We start from the raw sequence: 23,695 nt of genomic DNA on the forward strand, positions 1-23,695 counted from the left end.
GACTCATTTTCTAAACTCACATAGGATCAAAAGAACAATCAGCAGGATATGCATTTAGATCACGAACTCTCATCCTATAAAGTGTTCAGAAATCAGTAAACAAAATATAAAGGTCTTCTATCTCTTCCATAAGACTTGTAGTGATTTGCAGAAAGAGAATAAAAAAGAGAATTAGAAAATGAGAAACAGAGAGAAAGAATGAGACAGAAAAAAAGAGAAGATGGAGAGAACAAGAAGGAAGGCAAAAACGAAGTTTAAAGAAACAGGAGATACTTAGAAAGAAAGTGGAAAAAAAGAGGAGAGAAAGAGAGAGAAAGAGAAAGAAAGAGAAAGGAAGGGAGGGAGGGAAGGAGAAAGAAAGAAAGAAAGAAAGAGAGAGAGAGAGAAAGAGAGAGAGAGAGAAAGAGAGAGAGAGAGAAAGAGAGAAAGAGAGAGAGAAAGAGAGAGAAAGAGAAAGAAAGAGAGAAAGAGAGAGAAAGAGAGAGAAAGAGAGAGAAAGAGAGAGAAAGAGAGAGAAAGAGAGAAAGAAAGAGAGAGAGAAAGAGAGAGAGAAAGAGAGAGAGAAAGAGAGAGAGAAAGAGAGAGAGAAAGAGAGAGAGAAAGAAAGAAAGAAGGAAAGAAGGAAAGAAGGAAAGAAGGAAAGAAGGAAAGAAGGAAAGAAGGAAAGAAAGAAAGAAAGAAAGAAAAAGAAAGAAAGAAAGAAAGAAAGAAAGAAAGAAAGAAAGAAAGCTCTGAAAACCTACAGATTTGGAGAGACATCTTGGAGTCGGTAAGAGGGAAGTTTGAAGAGTAACATTATACTAATTTCGCTTTGGAATAGTTTATAAAACTGGATATGCCGACAATCCACATACATAGAACTGTAAGCGAAATTGGCCTGGAGACCACACTACCCAGCAAACTACAGAGCCTCCAGAAGGCCCAGCTGTTCCTGTCCTTCAGAACACATCCTTGCTCAGTGCTTTGCAGCTTGCTTACAAGCTGAGGTCTTTTTTGTCACAGTAAAAAGACAAAGAGAAATTTAAACCAAGCAGCCAACCCTGCTCACTCTCTATACATAGGGGTTTCTGAGAGAGAGAGAGAACAATCCCAGATAATCTGAGAGCAAAAGGACATTGCTTAAAGACAATTATTTCCTTCCTCCAATTTGCATTATCCTTTCCCTTCCTTGTATATGGATCATTGTTAAATGAAAGATACAATAGAAAGCCACAGAAAAAAACGTAATGGACATATTCCCTCCTGGGCATTAATGCAACCAATCAAGCAGCTACTTCAGGTACCTTTTCATGATCTGTCCTTGTTCCCATTAGGAAGGCTTGCTGTTCCACATACAGAGTACCCTTCCATAGTGAAACAGAGTTCAAGCACAGTTACGTATTTCCAAGTGACAAGATAGCAATGTTAACATTTTACTTCTCAAGACCTAGATGCTGCAAGTGAAAATCATGTCTTGGCTTTCTGCCTGCTTCTGTCTGGCTTAATTAGTTGATCACAGCAACAATCTCAGCTAAAATGATTCTCAGTAAAAGGGTAGAAGGGAGCTGTTTGAGCAGAACTGGGTGAAGCTTTTCACTTAGCTACTACCCAAGCAAGATCCAATTGTCTTAGCTTTATTTTTTTTCCAGTGACTGAGTGTCATCCCAGTCATAAAAGATATTTTCCCTACCTCTACTACATGGTGGTGGCACTACACAGCTCAGTAGCCCCACTTCTGTAGTATATTCACCAGTACAGAAGAGCTCATGTTTCTGTGCTCTGGATGGAGGACTGTACAGGACAAAGTTTTCCATGGTAATCAAGTCAAAGTGGCATGTCCCCATCTCTTAATGTAACGATGCAACACTGAAAGTGCTGAAGAGCAGTAAAACAAGAACTTAATAGCATTTATGGTTTAAACACATTTAAAACAAAGATCCAAAAGTCTTTTACAAGAAAGAGCTACACTACTCAACCATCTTGCTGGAATTTTACAGTGCCCATCACAAAGATTTTCCAGCTACAGATTACTTTTAGTTCAAGTTTCAACTATGTAAACTAAGGCATACAGGCTGAGAGTGTATCCAATTACACAGTCAATTAGTTTAAACTTTTTTATTTTTTTTTCATAATTTAAGACATGATGTACAGATCTCCAGTAAAGGTATGATGGTTTATTCACATCTTCCCATAGATGAACAGAGTCCCATGTGTTTATTCAGTGCAGGGCTGGTTTACTTCAGCAGACTAGTGCATATTAGCAAACTGAAAAGGAATGCAGCAGCCCATCTCCTATAAACACCACTTGGCTATTTAAGCCTACACTGCACTAGAAATAGACTTATATCTCACAAACACCACCAAATGCCAGAGCATATAATTTATTTGTTGCATGCTATATTATTTTCAAATCAGATTTTATCTGTCCCTTACTATATAAAACTGGAGAAATATTCTCATACCCATTAAACACTTGTACATTAGAGGAATTACACCACTTTGAAATCAATTTACAGGCTACGCAGTGAAGGTCAAACTACAAGGAAGAGTCAGATTTTGATTCGAGTCTTGTTTCTGGTTCAGTGACTGACCTCAAACACGTTCCCCAGCATTTGTTTTTAACACTGCCTTACACTGAGGCTTCACTGACTCTGCTTTGCTTTGTCCTATACCATCTTCTTTTGCTGTTGCTTATATCTCCTGCTTGCTTAAACACAACCTCTGGAACCCTATCTGCTCCAAGCTGGGTAAGAACAAGCAGCCCCAGTATCTGTTAACTTTTACCCAGCCCCTGTTCATTCAGGTGAAGACCACATGTAGTCAGGTCTGTCGTCTGCAAACCATCCTTCAAATGCTGCCTTCTTTTGGCCAAGTAAGGACCATAATCTGTTTTAGTGCCTCAACATGTAAAGATGATTCAAGTAAAAAAAGTTTAAAAAGTTTGATGCAGGCAGACAATGAAGCCTTAGGATACAACCCTGTCTAATCAATTTGTTTGAAATTGTAAGTATGAGACATACTTTGGACTGTACGTTTTTGCACACAGAGGATACGCTCTGATCTTTTATGCCTCCTCCTCTAGTTAAGCTAGGTTTTCACACCGACAGCAGAGCTATTGTGTGCATGACATTTACTGCTGGAAATGGATGCTGTGTCTTGGCAGTGAATGGAAAATCTGAGCATTAGCAATGAAAAGATATCTTCAGAATGTTGCTTGGTCTCTTGTTAGTCATTCAACGTAGAGGAATTCAGCACAGAGGAACCATGCTGGGTGAATGTCCGTGTTCTCAGCTCTGGCCGAAGAAGAATCCTGCTATAAAACAGAGCATGGGCACTGAGCATGGCAGGCTCCAGGTTTTCAGTGCACACCAATGAAAACTTTCCTTACAGCAGAGTTTCAGCAACTCAGCTGGGGTTTATTTGGGAAATACACAGTTTTCTACATAGGAGAGTAAACTGGTATGTTGTTTTCAGGTTGTATGGAAAAATCTAATTTCTCTGAACAATTTGTATTTAGATGCAGCTTTACAGCCTGCAGAAAGAAAACCTAGTCAACAGGCTGGAAAGTAAAGTGTCATCTGGACCAGAAGTTTCCCATTTTTTGATAACCTCACCTGAGAATGGTGTCCATGGTCTATGTCTGACTGGATTCCAAGGAGCCAATGCAGGGTCTTTGTGCAGGTACAGCTCTAAGGCTTAGCATTTCCTTAGTATTTTACCAGGTTTTATATCACTTACAGACTTCACCAGAATATGATTTTTCTGTCCATCTTGATCCATTTCCTCTGTAAAGACACCAAACCTTTTCCCAGCTGAAGATAATGCCCACCATGCAACCTTTTTAAGAGTAATTCAGAGACTGTGAATCCCAAATGCTGTGTATGTACCTGGACACTGTGTGCACAGACTGGCACTGCAAGGGGACCAGAGCCATCTCCAAACTCTGCCTGCCACAGACTCCCTCTGGGTGTGACAAGTGCGTAGGGGTCCACAGCTTTTTTCCTTACAGTGTCTTTGTAGGTAATGATCTGAGGATGTACAGAACATGACTAAGCCATAAAACATAAGTAATTTAACCCTAATGCAGATTGCTCACAAAAGGATGTAATACACTGGATTTCTAATCTCGAATTTGTATGTCTTTCAAGCCAGAGGCCAAATAAAAAGAAAGAGCTTGGACAGGGCACAAGACGGTTGTTGTAATCTTCCTGCCCTTGGCAATGCAGTGAGGATGATGCTCTTGTGACTCATGTGTTGTGTAATGATTTTTGCATATCATTATTCATGCAATTAGACTGAAAGCTGCTGTCTAAAAGACATGTTGAGCATGTATGCCCTTTATTTTCTTATTTTATTCATATTGAAAAATAGAGAATATAACCAGCCAGTCAAGGTGATGCTCTAAGTTTTGCTCTTTTTGCAGTACTATCCATTATAAATGTTACTTATATGATCTGTATTTAACTTTATCCATGCTGGCAACATAGATTAAAAAAGTACTCACATTTTAGTTGTTTGTAGATTCTAAACAAAAGATTATTTGTCTATAGAAAAATGATCTAACAACATATCTAAAACCTGTTTCCTGCAGAGTTTCAAGAAATCAGAAAAGGAGAGGGAGGGATTTAGTGAAAATTTTTGCAGTTCTTAGAGAGGACTGAACTTAAGCAGAAATTATGAAGAATGTGACTTTCAGAAATTTTATTTTTAATTTGTTTTAAGAAATAAGAAAAATTTCTCTCTTTTCTTTATATCATTATTAGAGTTTATCTTTATATAAGGACTTTTTGTCAGACAAAACTTTTCTAGTAAATCATAATGAGGCATGGCTTTGGCTCTTAGATGAAAAATAATTGTTTAATCTTTACATTTTTCTCACACATTTTTGCTAAACAGATTCTAGGAGTCACTGCACAGTGTGTTTACCACACAATGCAGTTTTAAAATGCATACAAAACTTCTGCACAGAAATGTTTCTGCGTGAGAGTTAAAGCTGTACTAGTTTGGCACCACAGCAACAGTGTGAGATACTTCGCAAGTTTTTATATTGGACAAGCAAGAAAATGTGGTTATCTGAAAAAAGTAATTTAGGATAGATAAAATATTTAGACAAGCCCAAATCTAATCAAGGTGCTTATTTCTTGAAGTGTATTTACATTTGTGCTAGTATACTAAAAAAACCAAAAAACAAACAAACAAAAAAATGCACATGAACATAAAACAAGACAAATGCATTTACAAATCAGATTCCAGGTCACTGAACAAAATATGTTGCCCTTGACACATAGTCACTGGTCTATAAAGAGAGAGGTATATAATCTTAGCCTGATTTCCAGCAGACAGATGGCATTATTTTGCAAAGCCCATGGTGTCACAAGACATCAACATTGCCATGTCTGTAAAGTAACAACTACCTAATAGATTCCAGACGATGATTTTTACCCCTAGAAGTCACCAAAAGGACGTACAGGAATATTAAAGGGAAGCCAGCACTACTGCCTTTTTGGATGGTGCACTTCTGTTCACTTCGCTACCCATCAAGTGCAGCATGAATGGGCAACTGCAACGCAGCTCCCCAGGACACTACAGAGAGGCAGAGAGATCTATCAGAGAAAATTACATCAGCTGATCTGCAGAGCATAAACAACAGACCCAGCAGGGCCCAGTTTACCTTCCTTTATGCCATCATGATGCCATTTGATGGAAACCAGCTGGTCTGGTCATGTTCTTCACACTATATCCAGCCCTGCCACCAGAATGTGCAGACAAGAACAAAGTGTCTGATGCTCTTATGCTTTATTTTGTTTTCAGTGATTTCATGGAATATGTAGACTGACATTCTTGATATTAAAACAAAGAATCACTATCAACAAATCTCTCAGGCATTTACAGGAAATATAAACTGATTTCCACAAGCTTCATCAGTAGTGCCAGTACAGTTTTAAGCCTAGTAAAATAAGATTTTTTAAAATGTATCTGCCCATTTCACAATCTAAATACATCTCTAATGACACTCCATCTCCGGTTATTCAGAAACTTGTTGTCAAAAATAAATTCTCTTGGCTTGCTTTACCAGAGGAATCACTGCATGCATGCCAAATCAACAAATCACTGGGTAATTCATAATGACGGGTTATCAAGTAACTGATAGGAAGTGTTGCATGCATAGGAGAACTAGACTAATCTTCGAGAAGAGAGATATGAATATTCCACCCCCCATTCCTGGACTGGTATTGTTAGTGCCCTTATTAATGCCCAACATCAGTGGTATAACATTTATTTTTTTTTTCTGGGGGAAATAAATCAGGATCGGTTTAGATGTGGCCTTGTTCTCAGCTGAGATAGATGGATCCCCAGCAAAGTCCCAGGTCCTAAAGCTTCCCCACAGCTGCCTCCCCAGGCTCATCTCTCAAGGGGAGAGTTGCCCCCCTGTCCTACCTGGATTCCTCCTGGAACTTGGGTGGCCTGGTAGCACACTGAGCCAGCAGGCAGAGAGCCATATCATGTGTGAAGTCAGCTCTGAGCCAGGCTGCCTCCCCACTTTCTTCTTTGCTGAACTTGAAAGCAAAATGGACATCTTGCTGTGGAAAGCCTCGATGCCAGTGCATCAAGTGATCTTTTGCTGGAGAGGTCTGCCAGGAAGCACACCAGCACTGCTCCTGACACCTGGCAGAGAGCCACTGCAACATAGCAAGGTGTCTAACCAAAAGAGGTACAAGCTTTACCCTCAGAGCAGCAGGCTTTTTGATGGGAGTCATTCTCCTCCCAGACCAGGAAATGCCTGGGAAGAGTGTTCTTTCCTCCTGAGACAGCACAGCTGCACCTTGTCTTCCAAACTGGTCTGGCTCAAAAGGTGATTGTCACACTAAATTATCCCAGAAGGAAGAGCATTTTTTTTTATTTACAGTAAGATAGCAAAACTTACAAACAAAAGAGATTTTACAAAAACACATTTATGAATATTTTTTAGAGCACGCACAAATGCTGTTGTGTTTGGCAATCAATGTAACAGTCACATGTGTTGTTCAACTCTTTACCTTTAAATAACACTCCTAAATTAACTATCTGTATCATTTTATCTGTCTGTTCCATGATGCTTTTGCAGGAAAAATGACCACAGGTACGTGCACCTCCCATATTTGCACACTGTAGAGTTCACCATTAGAAAAGAAACAGGAAAACACACCCCTTTGAATTTTGTGCACCCTAAAGCATCCCTCAAAATAAGAACACTGAGCAAAACGTTCCTGTCCTTTTATTTTTTTACTTCCAGGACCAGGTTTGGAGCATTTTTTTATACACAAGTCAATACCATGCCCCAGTGCAGGAAGTGCACTGTCTGCAGCAGCAGACAGGAGCTGCAGCCTGCTGAGGAGTGGTAAGTCTGTATAGTTGCCATCTAGGAAAAGCCACGCAAGAATCCCAGGAAAGGGGCATTTCTTTTCTCTATTGTCTATTTTACCTCATTCTTCTTCATGCTGAAAGAAAATCAGGCTTAAGATCTAATTCCTGAGACTTCTGTGAAAGTTTTGATGCAGACCTGCGTATAAGTCTTGTGAATCCAAATGTGAATTCTATTCTGTGATTCTATGATTTTTATTCTCTGTTCAGTTCTCACCTTTTTTCTGTATTCTTCATAAGCAATTATACACAAGTAAATGATTTGTTTTATATCTTCAAATCAAATTTCATTCTCAGCTGCTTCAGAAAATGAACAGACCACTTGTGCTAAAACTAATCTCCTCCTGCTGCCTTTGCTTCCCCAGCATCACCAACATTTACATCCTGAAGCAAAGGGCCCTGGTGGTTATTCTGTGTGACCTGAGGTGGGGACAGTGCTCTCTATTATCTAATTGCCAAAAAAAAAAAAAAAAGCCAACAAACCCAGGGATTTAAACTAGCTCAACAGAAACTTAGCAAACCGGTCTCCTGTGGAGAGCTCCTCCTTCTCAAAAGGATTTATGTCTTTCCCTACAGATCACAAAAAAATACAATGGATTAAGAAGATAACAACAACTAAGAAGACACTAAGGCTTTACTCTTACATCGTATTCTAAAATGTCTTACATGCAAAACTATTCACTGTAATCCCTACATGAAGCATTCACTAGTTTTATAGACTGTTGTAGAACCACTACAAAACATTTTGTATATTAAACGATGTTAAACTTTTCACCTTTTTCCTACAGTATTTCACTTTTTGTCCTATAGTGTTTTAGGGGCTTTGCATACTGAGTTTTTTCTTAAAAATTATTCAGTGCAAGTTGCAGACAAGTGTATAATATTTGCACAGTGGAAACCAGGCAGTTAAAATCATGGAGCCATATTCTGTGCACACTTACTCTACAAATCCCAAGTAACCTTGCTGACCTCCCTGGATTTAAACTAGATTTATAATGAAATTCAGAAATTGTCCCGCACTTCCACTGATTAAGCTTCAAAGTCATTTACTTATGACCTTTTCTGAACACAAAGACATTTTAGACAGTGTTACATAAGCGTCTTGCTAGATACAGTATGACTTCAGTTAAAAAACAATGATGGCAACAATTACAGTTTCTCCTTCTTCAATCTTCTTTAATATTGCTGGAACTAAAAAAGATATTTCCTACAATATTATCTTCATTTCTGATCCTGTTCTCTGGCTCAAAGAAACAGAAAAAGTACATCTAGAAGCAACTTACTTGGTGACATATTTCATCCACTGCAACATATCATGATTTTTTCTTTATTTAACATTATTTTCTTCCTCATCCTCTCAAATGTCCCAAAAAATACAGCTTCTAGCACTTCTCAGGAAACTGGTCTACATTCTTGCCAGGTTGTCAGGCAGAGTGAGTATGCTGACCTGGGGACTGTGAAATAACAGCCTAGTATCTTTCTACTAGTAGTAAAAAGGTAGGAATGGAATAAGACAAACCCCAAACCATAAACTCAGATCAAGCCCTTGACATGTACTTGAGACAAAACTACCAATACTACCTCTGGAATTTTATTGCTTTCCACTACCCTGAATGTTTTCCCTATGGAAAGCCCTCTCCATAGCCTCTGTCATGGAGCAATGCATCCATCTCAGAGCTTCACTAGGTGATGTTAGAACTCACCACGACATTCCTAACAGGACAGACACCCCTTGAAACCTGGCATATTTTTGACACCACACCTGCATAACTCATTCACAACTGGGAGCAGTTCTGATGTGGAGTTTTGCAGTATCAGTGTAATCGCATTTGTGTGGTACATTCAAAGAGAGGTTGCATAGCACAAGGTTTGCAACATGAATACAAAGAGTGGTGAGCAGAAAGATCATTAATTCATACATCTAAATACATGCTGTACATTCTGACTCTCATCTTTTCTCTCTGGTCAGTTAATAGTAGCAATTTTCCAGTCTGCACAGAACATATTTTGAACTTGTGAAGTCATTTTGGCTACAGGGAACAGGAATGACTCCTGGCATTACACTTCCATTCATGCTACTGATCAAGCTTGACTCATTAGAGTAACATAACAGAGCTCTTCCAGCCAAAGGTACTTCCTTTTAAATGAACACATTAACTGTATTTAATAAATGTAAAAATTTTTCCATCTTAAAAAAAAAAAGTGTTTTATGACTCTTACTCACAATTTGCTGCACTTGTGTAGGTGCTTACGGTATTGATCCTTATTTTATTTTCACATTATGAAAACTTTAAATTTGAAAATGTGAATTTAACATATTCGTATTCACATTTGCACATACTTCGGCTGGATATAAATGATAATAGAGTAGGATATCTATTTATTGTCATCATCTACAAACTCACTGTTTTCTAGCAAAGTGCTACTTTGGCTTCCTCCCCAAAAAATTTTGCGGGACTTTATACAATTGTATTAAAGCCTTACCATTACCTATGCTGTATCTACAGTCACAGAGCATGAAACTATGTCCTCACCACAAAGGTTGGCTGACACGTTTAGAAGAAGTTAAGCAAAGATTCAGTCTCGCCAGAAAGCACGTTTGAAGTCTGTGAAGTTCAATATTAGTTCATAAAAAGCCAGGAACTGACCTTAAAATCTCATGTCTCAGTATTTTTTATTCTACTGAGTGAGACTAAGGCTGGACCTGCTCTCAGTGAGCTGGCATGTAGCTCTGTCTTGAGGAAGGGAACGAGTGAGGAGGAACAGATCCATTTTTAATCTAGCAATGGGCAGGAAGACTAACACACATTTCAGTCCCATTTCTTCCATAAGGAATATGGTCTAACCACACTCATGCCTGATGGTTGGAGGATCCAGAGAAAATGGGGCACAGAGCAGGGGATTGGCAGGTGCCCAGGCTGAACCTCAAAATGCAGCTGGCAGGCTCACCTCATGTCCCACTGTTCAGATGCCACCTCAGTGTCTCTTCCATGTAATGCAACCAAGGCCCTTTCCCAAAGATCCCTCCTGCCCTCACTATACTTTTTCTGCCCTAAGTGGCTGTGACTCACAGGTAAGGGATGAGTCACTTTATAAACCTTCTCTTGCAAAGATTAGGCTTCCTGTTAATCCACAGCTAGTCAAAAATACTTTTGTGCAATGTATCTCACATTTTCAACTGGGAAAAAACCCTGCAGTTGTGATACATTGCTTTTATATCTATTATATTTAAAAATACAGGCAAATAAAAACAAAGCCCTGAAAATAGTACCTATAATTGCTTTTCATTTGAAGACCCTGCTGTGAAGTTACATGCTAAAGCTCACAGCCCGCTCATCGGACCACTGGAAAGGACTAGGTCAAATACAGATTCTTTTTCAAGGGTGATAAAAGTTAGGATGGGCAGCCAATAAGGCAAATCTGCATATGTATCAGGAGGAGAGATGGGGCAGATAAACTGTTAGGGAGAGTGGTAGCTGCAGGTCCTTTCTCCCCAGGGGTTGCCAATACAGACAAGGAGAGTTAGAAGGACAGAGTGATAGATTAGATAAGGTGAGTGCTACAGCATCTTTATTCTTGTAGATAACTTTGTGTTGTATACAATGAGAAGAGCTTCATTTGGAATGCAAATGGTTTGTAGTGGCTTCACCAGCAGCTACTGCGTAAAAAGTCTCATTTTCATTTACAAAAGTATTCTGTGAAAAGGTCCATTGCTCTGATGATACCTTGCAATGATACCATACAGAGGCCTGTTCTTGTCTGTTGAGCTGCTAGGGAGCTAGCATTATTTAGAAGTAATGTTCTTCTAAACTAGCTGATTCTTCAATTAAAAAAAAAATTATTATTGTAAGGCTATAAAAAAAATGGCCTTTTAAAATTAATCTCAAAATGTGGCAATTAATTAATGATAGAGTGGTCAAGTTTCATGTATTGGCCTTGGATTATCATATTCAATCCCTTTCAGTCTTTTTCCATGGCAAAATAAATTCCTGCTACCACAAGCCCATGTGCATTCCATACTGTGTGGTTTTACCCCTTTACTTCAGCATTTGCTTTTAGTAAGCTATTTAATTTGGTCTTGGCATTTACACACTGCAGGAAACTATTAATACGTGAAGCATCCCTTTTCACAGATATGAGCTCCTAATTAAACACGGAGTAGATTATGTCTGCCTTTATAGCCTTGATTAATTCCAACAAGTTAATCTTTATCTCCATACCCAATACAGGGAACTGTTTGGGGTGCTTGTTTATCCCACTAAAACCGCTCTCACTGAACAGTGCCTCTAAATGAAGTTTGAGGAGAGAGGGACTGGTTGTCTCCACAGCAGCTTTCTTGGCTCTTGCAATAGCTCCGCAAGTCCTCCAATTACAGGAGCTTGGGCCAAACAGAGAATAGACTGAAGAAAGATGCCTCCCATCTCATCACCTGGCTTCACGGTTACTTCCTCAAGTCCTGACGGTGTGAGCAAAAAAGCTCCCTGACGCACAAGAGACAAACAGGGCTTAGGAAATATAAGTGGCGGATTCCTCCAGCCAATACACAAAATACTGCTTGAACACTGGTGGAAGAACTGTCTCTCACCTGTGACAGGTCTCCTGCATGTGAGAAAGACCTGGCTCTTGGCCTTTGTGTGTTTCCACTTAGGAGCTCACAAACCTCATCTGACAATAACACAGAATCACAGAATCATTGAGGTTGAAAAAGACCCTTAAGATCATCAAATACAAACATAATTGTAAGATTACCAAGTTCACCAATGGAAATTGATTCCATTTCAATTAGTTATTATTATTTTTCTGCTTCTATTGCAAAACCACTTAGAGGTACCAACTGCAGTTGATGCCTGATCATATAGAAACTACAAGCATGAGCAGATAAACTTCATCTTTGTGGAGAAGTGACGCTGCTTTAAGTTGGAGGCTGTCTGTGATTAATAAATTAGTGTGAAGTAGCTAGAGTGTGAATTTGCAGCCCACAAGCTAGGCTGCATTAGCCTTTTGCATGGTCACTGTGAAAGCAGAGTAAGTTACTGTAATAGTTACTGTATACTAATGACACCCATAAAGAATATAGCACAAAGTAGCTAGTGAACTATATATTCACATCCTAGCTAAGTATCCACTTATTTCTTCAATGCATCAATGTACAACCTAAATTAGAAACCATACGAGTTGGTGCAACCCATGTTTTTTTTTGTGCTGCAACAAAAATAAAACTGGAAGCACTAACAGGCTAAGATAGGAACAGGAGATGAGGAACCTGTACTCCAGTAATCTACGTGAGGATCAGCACTCAGCTCTTTTCCAACCCAGCTTCTCCATCTGCTCTTCCCTGCACCGACGCTCAGTGTCCTGTCCCATGACTCAGGTGTCCAACCCTGCTCCCTGGTTTGGTCACTCACTTCCCTACTTCTTCAGGGTTTATTGTAGCCCAATGATGGCCCCAGCATGGATCAGCAGAGCAGCCTGTTTCCTGCATGCTTGCTGACTTTCCCCTGAACTGCCCCATGATCATCACAGACAAACGAAAGAATTTCCAGTTCAGTGAGTTTAATTATTTTTTATTTAAGGCTTGTTAAAAGCTTTTTCCTTCTGATGTAACTAATGTGAACGTGCAGGAAATGATCACTTAAACCCAAGAAGAGTCTGAGTGGACACTTGCCCTGGCTGGAGACACAGAGTGCCATGTTAAGCCATGCTGTGTGAAGTTTTCAGAATACCATTTTCTGCCAGATTCTAACTCATGATATGCAATTTTTCCCATCTCCCCAAGCCAGAGCCGTGGGATCTCCCTGGTTCCTGGCCCCATGAGAGGAGGGTAAGGTGGGTGCCCCATGCTGAGTCACAGAATAGAACCCAAGGGGGATGTTATAAAACACTTGACCTCCAGCCTGAGATGTGTGCCTCTCCTGATGCCAGTGCCAGCCCATGAGTCCTGATGCGGTGTGTCCCTTATGACATCTGCTCTGCTTTCCAGGCTTAAAAACAGGGAATAAAAGGAGAATAAAAGCCCTGCAAGTTTTCCAAAGCAGAATCTTTTTGTCACCCCATGTCTGTATAATCTGTCTCTTGGCTAGGGCCTGCAGAGTGCTGCCAGCAGGAATACCAATGCAGCATTACTCATCCTCACCATCCCTAGCAATACTGTTCACCAGAGATGTGTTTCTTTCACATGTGTAAGACAATTTCCAAAACAAAGGATTTAAATACACATTACTAATCTTATTTGGATTCTGTCCAGAAGAACTAAACAAAAGCCTTTTAAATAATAAGATAATATAGTAAAATCAAACTACTATGTTTTAGAAATATCTATTCAAAACTGTAAGAAATAACTGCTAGAAATATTCGGACACATACCAGCAGTTCTGTCATTTGGGCACATATATTATGGGTTTTCTTGAGACTAACCCTTTGCTCATATTTTTTCCACTCAGTTTCTCTCACGAGCCTGGCTGTTATTTCCCCATTCGCTCTCTGGTTAATCACATTCTCTTCTCAACTTCCTCCTTGCTCTGTTTGTATGTCCACTTTTGGGATCATGCCTTTACCTTTTCACTATCTGCCTTGCTTGGGTGTTTGCTCAGAAAAGAAGCATTTCTTGCTATGGGACCTCAGCACTGGTGGCCGCCTCTGCTCCCCTCCATGGAGCTACTCCTCAGCTTTGCCCCTAGGAGCTTTGGAAAGCTGAATTAATGAGCATGGACAGCATCATTTTGAAAGATGCAAAGCAGTTTACAAAAGATGAAAAGATGTGTTTTTACCGAATCAAAGCCTCTGCAAGGGTAAAGACACCTCTTGGCCCTCTGAAAGAAGCAGAGCTCTTTCAGGAGAGATTTTGTGCCTAACCTTTTATAATGCTCTGTTCTGTAAATTACAATAAAACTAAATTCTATTATGTGAAACTAGCACCCTCCTCATCTCTCCAGCTTTGAGTTACGTGCTGAAAGCTCCAATTGCAGCCACTTGAGTGATGGGACAGGACTGGCTACAAAGTCAGCTGGCAACATTATGAGGACTATTTTGGTTGCAGGCAGCAGCTAAGTCCTGTTAGTGGAGGGGCTGTCGAAGCTGCCTGGCTTTGCTGTTCTGCAGAGAAGGCTCAGCAAGGCCAAGCTCTGCCCCACACCCAGGCTCCTACTACAGATCGAGTTCAGGGCTCCATTGCTGTGCTGTGTTATCTGAGGGGCTTCTGCAGCCCTGCCAGTCATCATGTCCACTGCCGAACACTTCCCTAGGAACCTACTGCAGTGCCGAGTATGAAAAAAACGTTTTGAGAGAAAGAAGTCTTCAAATAATGCAATTGCTCACACCCACACCTAAAAAAGGAAAATATTTATAAACAATTCTACCATTATTTATATAGTTTCCATGGCTCTCCTCTGTCAAACTCCATCTGTGCTTTCCATGAGACCATCTTCCTGATGCTGCATTTACTCTCTTGCTGTAACTTTTCACAGATAAGGGAGGGATTTCATTCATAATTTTGACTGAACAAACTGCAAGAAGGAGGAAACGTCACTCCTCAACGATGACACATTTAAGCTAAATTATTATAAGATCCTATACCTGAGAGGGGTAACAATACAGAAAAAGTCAATGGTTACAGCAAAGGCCTCTTGTCTACACCATAACGTCTTGAGGTGCTGCTGTATCAGACAATGTTTCCTGCTGGAAGTTGGTTGTGAGTGAGGAGGCTACTGTGTAAAAGGGGGTCAGAAAAGGTCAGCATGTTTCCCTGTCCAGCAGAAGGGCAGTGGTGTGTCACACAAGAATCAGGTCACTCCTGTGCACAGAAGACTTTCATTTCCTGCCCTTGTTCTTGCACATGACATGCATTTTAGGTACAGGGTAGCACTTCTACCCACTCTCCAAACACCATTTCTACTCATTTGTGCTGCTGTTACATAGGAAATGATAACTGTGGTGCAGAGTGTTTCCTGCAGGTTAATGGCTGGATGGGAGCAAATGGTGGTCTGTAAGTAAGGTGAAGGATATTAACTCCAAACAGTCAATAAATCTTTAGGAAATGCCCTGACCTCAGCTAGTTATTGCCATAAAAATTGGGAAAAAAATCCCCATTTTTTCTGTATGACATAGCCACCACTGGTATGCATAGAATATATATTAGTAAATCCTTTGGCTCTCTCTCAGGGCTGTAGTCATCATAATTTGCTATTCTGAGGAAAAGACATGTTGATGTGCTGGGAAGAGTGGGGAAAGGAAACCATGATTGCTTTGAAAACTGCAGTCAGAAATTAGGCTTAGTTTTTCGTTTTCTAAAATGTCTTCCTTATAGCATCAGTTTTTTAATTCTTACTGTTGTTTAGAATTTTAGGCTCCAGTCCTCAGAGCCATTTACTTCATCCCTTCTCTTGGGTAGCTCCTATTACTTTTTTCTCAGAGGATTCACCAGGATATGACTGTGTGGTGTTTGTGTGACATACGTGTGTGTGCAGAGGAGGAAATGAGAACAGAATCAGCATTTGAAAAGGATGTTACAACACAGATAACCAGCAAGCAGCTCTGAATGTAGATAGTAATGGACAAACTACACCTCTGCTCGAAGAGGAGGTTATAAAGGTGAGAAGCTTAACAGGAAGGTAGCTACATCTACTTAATTCTTAGCACTTTAGTGAGATCTGCCCTGCACAACCTTTTTTCTCCTGTGCCTTTCATTACAGTGTGTGCTCCTTCTATCAATATACTTTATAGACATTTTATTGCTTTTAAGAACATCTCAGAAAGGACTTCAGCTTATATAAGGACTAACAAGATTTCAATACCCTGTGTCCTTGCCCCTCACAAGACATCACTGCACAAACTATTCCAAGGAATTCTTTCAGAAGGGATACCTTGCTGTTGCCCATAAATCTAAGGGCAAGCAGATGAAAAAATTAAAACTGTGGTGACACTAAATGATTCAAATTAATTAAATAAGGCATCAGAGTATTTTAACAAATGCTATCCTACCATGCAACTCAGCAGTATTTGAAAGATAATGCTATTGTATTTCCATCAGAGTCAGTAGTAGATGCAATAGTCTTTGGATAAGATCTTCTGCCTCCTGGCAGGCTCTTGAGAAGATGGAGGCAAGACCAATGCCTGAAGTGACTTGGAGGATGATGAAGGCACTGTATAGTCCAGCCCAATTTAGGTACTGATGATGGACATTGGAAAATATCTTCCCTTTCAAAGTTTGGCAAAATTGTGGATTAAAGACAAATGCTACACTTGTATTATTAGAGCAGCTCTAGTTACAGGACTAGGGAGAGCCACGAGATTTAACAGGTCTGGTCCAGTCATTTATAGGTGGAACTAAATTGCCACACATGCCACTCTTTCTGTCCTTTTTGTTAATCTTCTTCTCTGCTTGCTCAACACTATTCACAAATGTTAAGTTCACCGACAGTGAAGCTTGCTTTTTCACACAGTGTTGCATGGATTTAATCCGTGCATTCCTAGGGACTTGCAAACCACAGGTTGAAAATTGTTAATCTCTCCCTCTGCATAGACCTTGCATAAGCCAAGAGCACCTCCTCTGCACAATCCCTCGTGGTTTTCTTAAACAATTGCTATCCTCTGTGATCAAGATGCCTTTGCACACAAGATGATGCACATCAGCCACACCACTGCCTTGTTACTATCCATGTAATTCTCATCTCTCCACTGCAGAAGGTGAATATTTTTGCCAGGCCTTTTACATGCTGACCAGCAGTTCAAGTAGATCACCAGTCTGCAGAAGCTGTTGCCTTTACTCTTCAAACCTATATTCTCTGTGTTTGCAAAAGAGACCTTCTTGTGACCCTTTCTGGCATTATAACTTCATCACTGAGTTTCTCTCCATGAAGGCTGGGAAAGCACTGGGAGATAGCAGATATCCTATCTACTGCCCTTGAACCAGTTGCTTAGCCTGTGTTGTTTGTCAAGACCACTGATCCTACCATACCTGGGAAGCTTTTGGAAGCCAACCTTACCTGCCTCCAGCAATATCACAGGCTACTTTGTGAACCACATAGGGCTTTCCTAAGGCACACCTAACAGGTCACAGCTGTTCCAGACACTGAGAAGTGGCTTGCTCTTCAGACACGCTCCTCTGTGTTGTGAATCTTTTGAGAAGGACCTAATTTCACTGATCAGCCATCTCTGGTGACCTATGTAGCTTAGCATCTCACCTTTCTTAGGCACCACCAACAGCATTGACTTTCCTCATTCTTTATTTAAGAATCTTTCTTTTTTTTTCTTTCTGCGTGTTATATAGCACATGTGACTTTCTGAATAGACCAGCTCCTCCTCCTTGCAAAGCCATCCCCTCTTTGCACCTTTCTTTTCACTGATTTCTGGATGACACTCTTAACTTCCTCTGCTACAATGCAATCCTCATCATCATTCGCCTTGTATAGTTCTATATTTTGGAATATTATCTTGTCTTTAGAGTGCCTTTTCCTGAGATCATCAGTTGTTCAGCACTGGTGATCTAAAGTCTGATGTGCAGTACTTTCTACTTAGTCCTTATTATTTTAAATAAATTATTTTAAATACCTCTCAGCTTGAAAAATCTGAAGATAATTCCGCCATTTTGAAGTTCCCAGAAAAATGGTTTATTTACAGCTAAGGTCATCATCATCATGGCTAGGTTTTGTGAACGAAGATTTGGGGAGGGCTCTACCCACATTTGATACAAGTGCACTGGTGGCTAAAAAGGCCAATACGAGATAGACAGATCTGGTTGCAAAAGGCACAGCAGAAAAACTCCCCAGGTGGTATATTCTGCAAGACACGATTCTTTCTGCGTTGTCTTTTCTCCTCAAGGGTGATCCTGCGTGCGTTCTCAAAGGAAGCAGCAGTGTTAAAGATGGTGTGTCTCCAGACCTCCCGATGGGAGGCCAGAGTAGACCAGTTATGGTGATCAATATGGCCAAGGCTGAGATGTTGTTTCAGGGAGTCCTTGTATCTTCTCTTCGGGGCTCCTCTCTTGTGGCAGCTGGTGGCAAGTTCACCATAAAGCAAGATCTTAGGGAGGCGGTGGTCCTTCATCCTGGAGATGTGCCCTGCCCAACGCAGCTCTGTTCTCAGCAACATGGCCTCAATACTTGTGATAGCTGCCTGTTTTAGAACAGACGTGTTAGTCACATAATCTGACCAGTAGATGTTTAGTATGGAGGCAGCGTTGATGGAAGCGTTTTAAGAGTCGCAGGTGGTGGCGGTAGATGACCCATGATTCGGATCCATATAAAAGAGTAGACAGCACTATGGTTCTGTAAACATTAATCTTGGTACTTTTCTTCGGGTGTTTATTACACCAAACTCTTTTATGGAGTTTTCCGAAGGCACTGTATGCCTTGCTAACCTGTTGTCTATCTCTCCATCAATCCTACTGTCTGAGAAGTTGATGCTTCCAAGATAATTAAACTGCTGGACTGATTTGAGCTCTGATTCGCCAGTGGTGATATGGGGATGATGGAAGACTTCCTGAGGTGGTGGTTGATAGAGAACTTCTGTCTTCTTTAAGCTGACTTCCAGCCCAAAAAGCTCAGCAGCCTCTGCAAAGCAGGATGTTAAACGCTGCAGAGCTACTTCTGTGTGGGCAACAAGGGCGGTGTCATCAGCATAAAGCAGCTCCTGGACAAGATGATTTAAGGTCTTGGTGTGGGCCTTCAGTCACCTTAGGTTGAAAAGGCTTCCATCAGTACGGTATCGAATGTAGATACCGTCCTGATCATCGAGGTCTGCCGTGGCCCTTTGGAGCACCATGCTGAAAAAGATCGTGAATAGGGTTGGAGTGAGAACGCAGCCTTGTTACACACCATCGGTAATTAGAAAGGGCTCAGAAAGTGCATTGCCATATCTGACTTGGCCGTGTGCTGATCCTCATGAAGTGAGATGATCATTTTAAGGAACTTGGGGGGATATCCTAAACATTCCAAAATCTGCCATGGACCTTTTCTGCTCACAGTGTCGAAAGCCTTGGTGAGATCAACAAAGGTTACATAGAGACCTTTGTTCTGTTCCCTACACTTCTCTTGCTTACCTCTGCCTTTTCACAGGCCAGGATATCTTCTAATATCTAGGTACCTTAACCACTTCTGTAGCATATTCAAGGCAGAACTTTTCAGGATCTGTAGATATTCCTCTGCACTTTGTTTGGGGCTTGTGCCAAAAGCTTGTGGCTCACCATCTTCTCACAGTCCAATTTTGTCATAGGTATCTGTGGCATCTTCTACTGATAATTTGATTTTCCTTCACTGCTTATGCTGCTATGAAGCAACAGGAAATTTTCTGGAACCTTTATCACTGAGATAAACAAGGGACAAGTGGTTTTAAGGGAAGAATCACTCATGATACTGTCAATAGCAGCTGGAATATTTCAGGTCAATTTTCTATTTAGCTTGAGCACAATAACGCGCATGCAGATGATGTAGTAGAAACTTCTGAAGAGAAAGAATCATTCACTTATTGGTTTTTGGTTTTGGCTCCATGTTTGCACTTACTCCTGCAAGCTCCTAGCACATGGATAGTCCGAAGTGCACAAACATTTCTCTCAGACTGCTCTCTAGGCTCCTGCCTTTGCAACAGAATCATTTGATCTCCTGAATCATACAGATAGTATGAATGGTTCATGTAGGTACACAACAGACACAGGCCAACTAACCTCTGAGCTCCTCTAGCACCTTCACAAGTTCTTTAAAAACAGAATCTGTATATGACAGAGTCAGGGCACTTAAGGACTCCAAACTTCACTTACTCAAAACAAAAAAAGGTTCTTCACCCAGAGGGTGGTCATGTACTGCAACAGGCTCCACAGCGAAGCGGTCATAACACCAAGGCTGGCAGTGTTTAAGAAGTGTTTGAATGATACTCTCAGAGACACAGTGTGACTCTTGGGGATGGTCCTGTGCAGAGATAAGGGTTGGACTCAATGATCCTTGTAAGTCCCTTCCAACATGGCATATTCTGTGATTCTGTGTTTCTGTGAAATTAAAAAAGTCTCACAAAACTAAAACTTCAGAGAGATGTTATAAACAAATAAATAAATATTTTTGCTCTGTATAATATTGCTCTTTGCAGAAGCATCTAGTTCAGAGTAGGCATGAAGAATCTAAACTTAATTTACATAACCTATGATACAAACCCCATTTTGTGAATTAGAGGAGCACTGGGCAGAGACACAAGCACAGAATTACGTGGTAAACCAAACGCATAAACCATTTATTATTTAGTAGGGCTTCTGTAATACAATTCTTGACATTGACTCATTTATGAAGTTCAGTAAGAAAGCAATTGAATTCTTGTGTGAAGAAAATAAGCTTTCATATTCAGCTACTATGCCAGCAAATATTGAAACTAAGAAACATGAGATGAAAAGATGTCATAATGTTCTTAACCACTGCTCAATAAATATTGACTGAAGTACATCAAAGCAAATGAAGGAAGGTACACAGAGTAATGGTGAAAGATGACACGCAGATTCAGGTTTCTCAGGCCACCAGAGCTTGCACATTATAGGCAGCAGGAATGAGAGCTCCCCTTTGCATGAAACTCATCCTCCTCCTGAACATTCATGGCAAACCATTCACACTGCTGCCAGGCTTGGCACTGACAGAGACTTGGGCTGGCACCACCAATGCTAAGCTACAATAATCCTTTAAAATAAAATTTGCCATGAGACAGCAGGAGGGTTACTCAGAGTGCAAGATCCTGTTTTCCACACTCATCTGACCATGAGACCCTGCTGGTGCTGTCAGTGGTGATGCCCATGAGCGCCAAATCTAATGGTAGTTTCTCTGACACGAAGCCTTTTGGAGACTCAGAGGAGACAGTGGAGACAAGATGAGTAGTGTAATTGAAGAATACCCTCTCTTTTCTTTACATCAGACTCAGAGTGTTGGTATAGTGTCTGTGACTCTCCCGGAGAGTAGTTTTCTGGCTTCCCACTGTCTGGCATTGTATTCCTAATTCTGCAGCTGAAGTACCTAAGATTGCCTCTCACAGTTCACTGAAATGCAGTGTGATGCCCAAGGGCTGTACATTTTTCTCTCCTTCATCTCAGAAATGGATATTATTCCCTATTACTAAGGCTACCATTGTAAGTCTCTGGATTTTTCAATTCTTCACATAAAGTACAGGGATTGTCTTGGGCTTTCACATGTTACTTCATATCCAGTTAATGATGATTTAAGTTAGCGTAAGTATATAGGGGAGTATTCTACTTTGCTTAACCTTAAGCAGAATGAATCTTTAAAGTGATGATGTAAAGAAGTGTCACTGATGAGCATACAGCTAAATAATTTTCTCTATTATTCATTTCACACACTAAATCATAATAGTTTTTACTCTCATTTTTTTTTGCATTTGCTACTTTTCAAGTTAATGGCTTGCTTTCCTTTTCTGAATCTCATTTTTTCTAGAAGTGACAATGGAAGTTTTGCATGAGGAAGCTGGAACTTAAAAGCTGATCAGTAACATGTTAAAGAAATTAAAACTTTGTGAGTGAGTAGAGAGAAGAGTGTTCAGACACAGAGTAAAACTTGGAGTGCAAAGAACACGCCGAGGCTCTCAGCTCTTCTGCGGCCTGAAAAGAACAGCCCCTCTATGGCTTGCTCTGCGTTGGCTTAGTTCCCGCATTACCAGCAAAACAACTGCTTAGCAACCCGGCTTTTCCCACAACATTTCCTGTGTGCCCAGAAAAAAAGTATAGCACCTAATATTCTCTCTGTTTAATCCCCTTATTTGAGAACTGTATTCAGCCCTCTGTACACATGGGAGCTGTAACTAGCAAGGCAATTGCTGTTGTGTCAGTGCAGACAAAGTCAAACCAGTCCCGTGATCTGTGCTGCAAGTTGTGCAGCCACACTGTGAGCCCTGAGCAGGTTATCTGTTCATCAGACAGACAGCAAACTTGCTGCTTCCCTCCACCTCATCTCCCCTAACAAAGGCAGGAAGCCATGGCTGTTAGCAAAAAGGTACTGATATCCTTCCTATTGAGAAACCTGTTCTGTGAACTGCAAGGGAGCTCTCTAGCACACACTTAGCCATCGGCAAGAGTCCATTTGAAGGCATAAATAATTCAGTCCTCTAAAAAAATAGTGCTGGTTTGAACATGTGAAGTTGCTTTTTCAGTTACTGCCTTTAAGAAACACTTACAGTCATACAGTATATTTACTAAAAGTTACATTTTCTTTTCTGACATCCCAGCTGCAGCAGCATCTTGCAACTCAGTATTTAAGGTACTTTCCTCACAGTTTCAGCACCAATAAAAGAAAGAGCTGCCCTGAATCTTATGCAGCTGTTTCTGAGCAATATGCTGAGGGGACTGCAGAAAACACAAATTTGCTTGTATGTTCTCTGGAAGCACAAGCCTTCTCATCCCTCCAAAAGACAGCACTGTTGGAGAAGTACTGTAAATAAGCTGTAACTGGCACAATTAAGAAAGCACTCTTAACCAAACACGCAGAAATTAGGGCAGCAACTTACTTGTCGTCTTCATAACTTCCTCAGGAACATTGTCTTTTCAAATGAGTGCAACAGGAAATTGTGGTGATTACGGGTAAGCTGCACGACTGCAGCTCAAACCACCCACTGCAAAGTGCAGAGGCAGTCAGCACTGGATTGGTAAGCAACAACAGACAGCCACCTCCCCTTCTTCTTGTACTTTGCATATAAATCTTAAACTGATGCCATGTGGAGAGAAGTGACTTTAACAAAGATCTACGTGACATATGTCTGAAAAGACTTTATTACTCATGATAGTTCTATGCTCAGAATAGCAATATAAGTAAGCAATAGCATTTACCGCTGTGAAGTTCTCTGAGACCTACAGATGAAAAGCATCCTAGGCCTGCTACTGTTTAACACTGATTTTATCTGAACAGGTGCAGGTGTCTTTATTAAAGGCAATACTGACCTTTAATTCCTCTTCATTACATGGGGATGAACTCAGACCTTCTTGCCCTGTATTTTGCTGCAGTGTGGTAGAGAAGCAATGGGACGCTCATGGGACAAGTAGGTCCAAATACAACTCCACACACCCTTGCATTCTCTACTGAGGCAGAACGGTGTCCATAGTGAATGAGGCCCCTGCTCCTGCCTTCTTAAAACTGGGTTTCATAGTAGGGCAAGCAGCTCACTGAAACCATGCCAGTGTCCTGCAGCCTTTAAGACTGGAACTACAATCTCTGTTTTGTTTCTGAATTAGCATCTGACAGATGCAGAAAGCTGCCACTAATATCCAGCTCACAGAAAAATGTATGTAAGACTGGGAACTCAGGGAAAAGCTCTGATAACACCAGATACTGCAAACAGTTTGGCATGT

The 23,695-nt window shown here is 40.7% G+C and overlaps 1 protein-coding gene across 1 annotated transcript in view; it reads right to left on the reverse strand.

The window, feature by feature from the left end:
• CEP85L (centrosomal protein 85 like) overlaps positions 1 to 22,912 on the reverse strand; it is a 144,279-nt gene extending 121,367 nt beyond the window's left edge. Inside the window, exon 1 of the mRNA XM_027716299.2 lies at positions 22,858 to 22,912. Coding sequence (XP_027572100.1) covers positions 22,858 to 22,870 — 13 coding nt within the window. The 5' untranslated portion in view covers positions 22,871 to 22,912. The remainder of the gene's footprint in view (positions 1 to 22,857) is intronic.
• Between the last annotated feature and the right edge of the window lie 783 nt (positions 22,913 to 23,695).

Source organism: Pipra filicauda, unplaced genomic scaffold, assembly GCF_003945595.2.
Source record: "Pipra filicauda isolate LSUMZ 115617 unplaced genomic scaffold, ASM394559v2 scaffold418_size605597_pilon, whole genome shotgun sequence".
NCBI lineage: Eukaryota > Metazoa > Chordata > Aves > Passeriformes > Pipridae > Pipra > Pipra filicauda.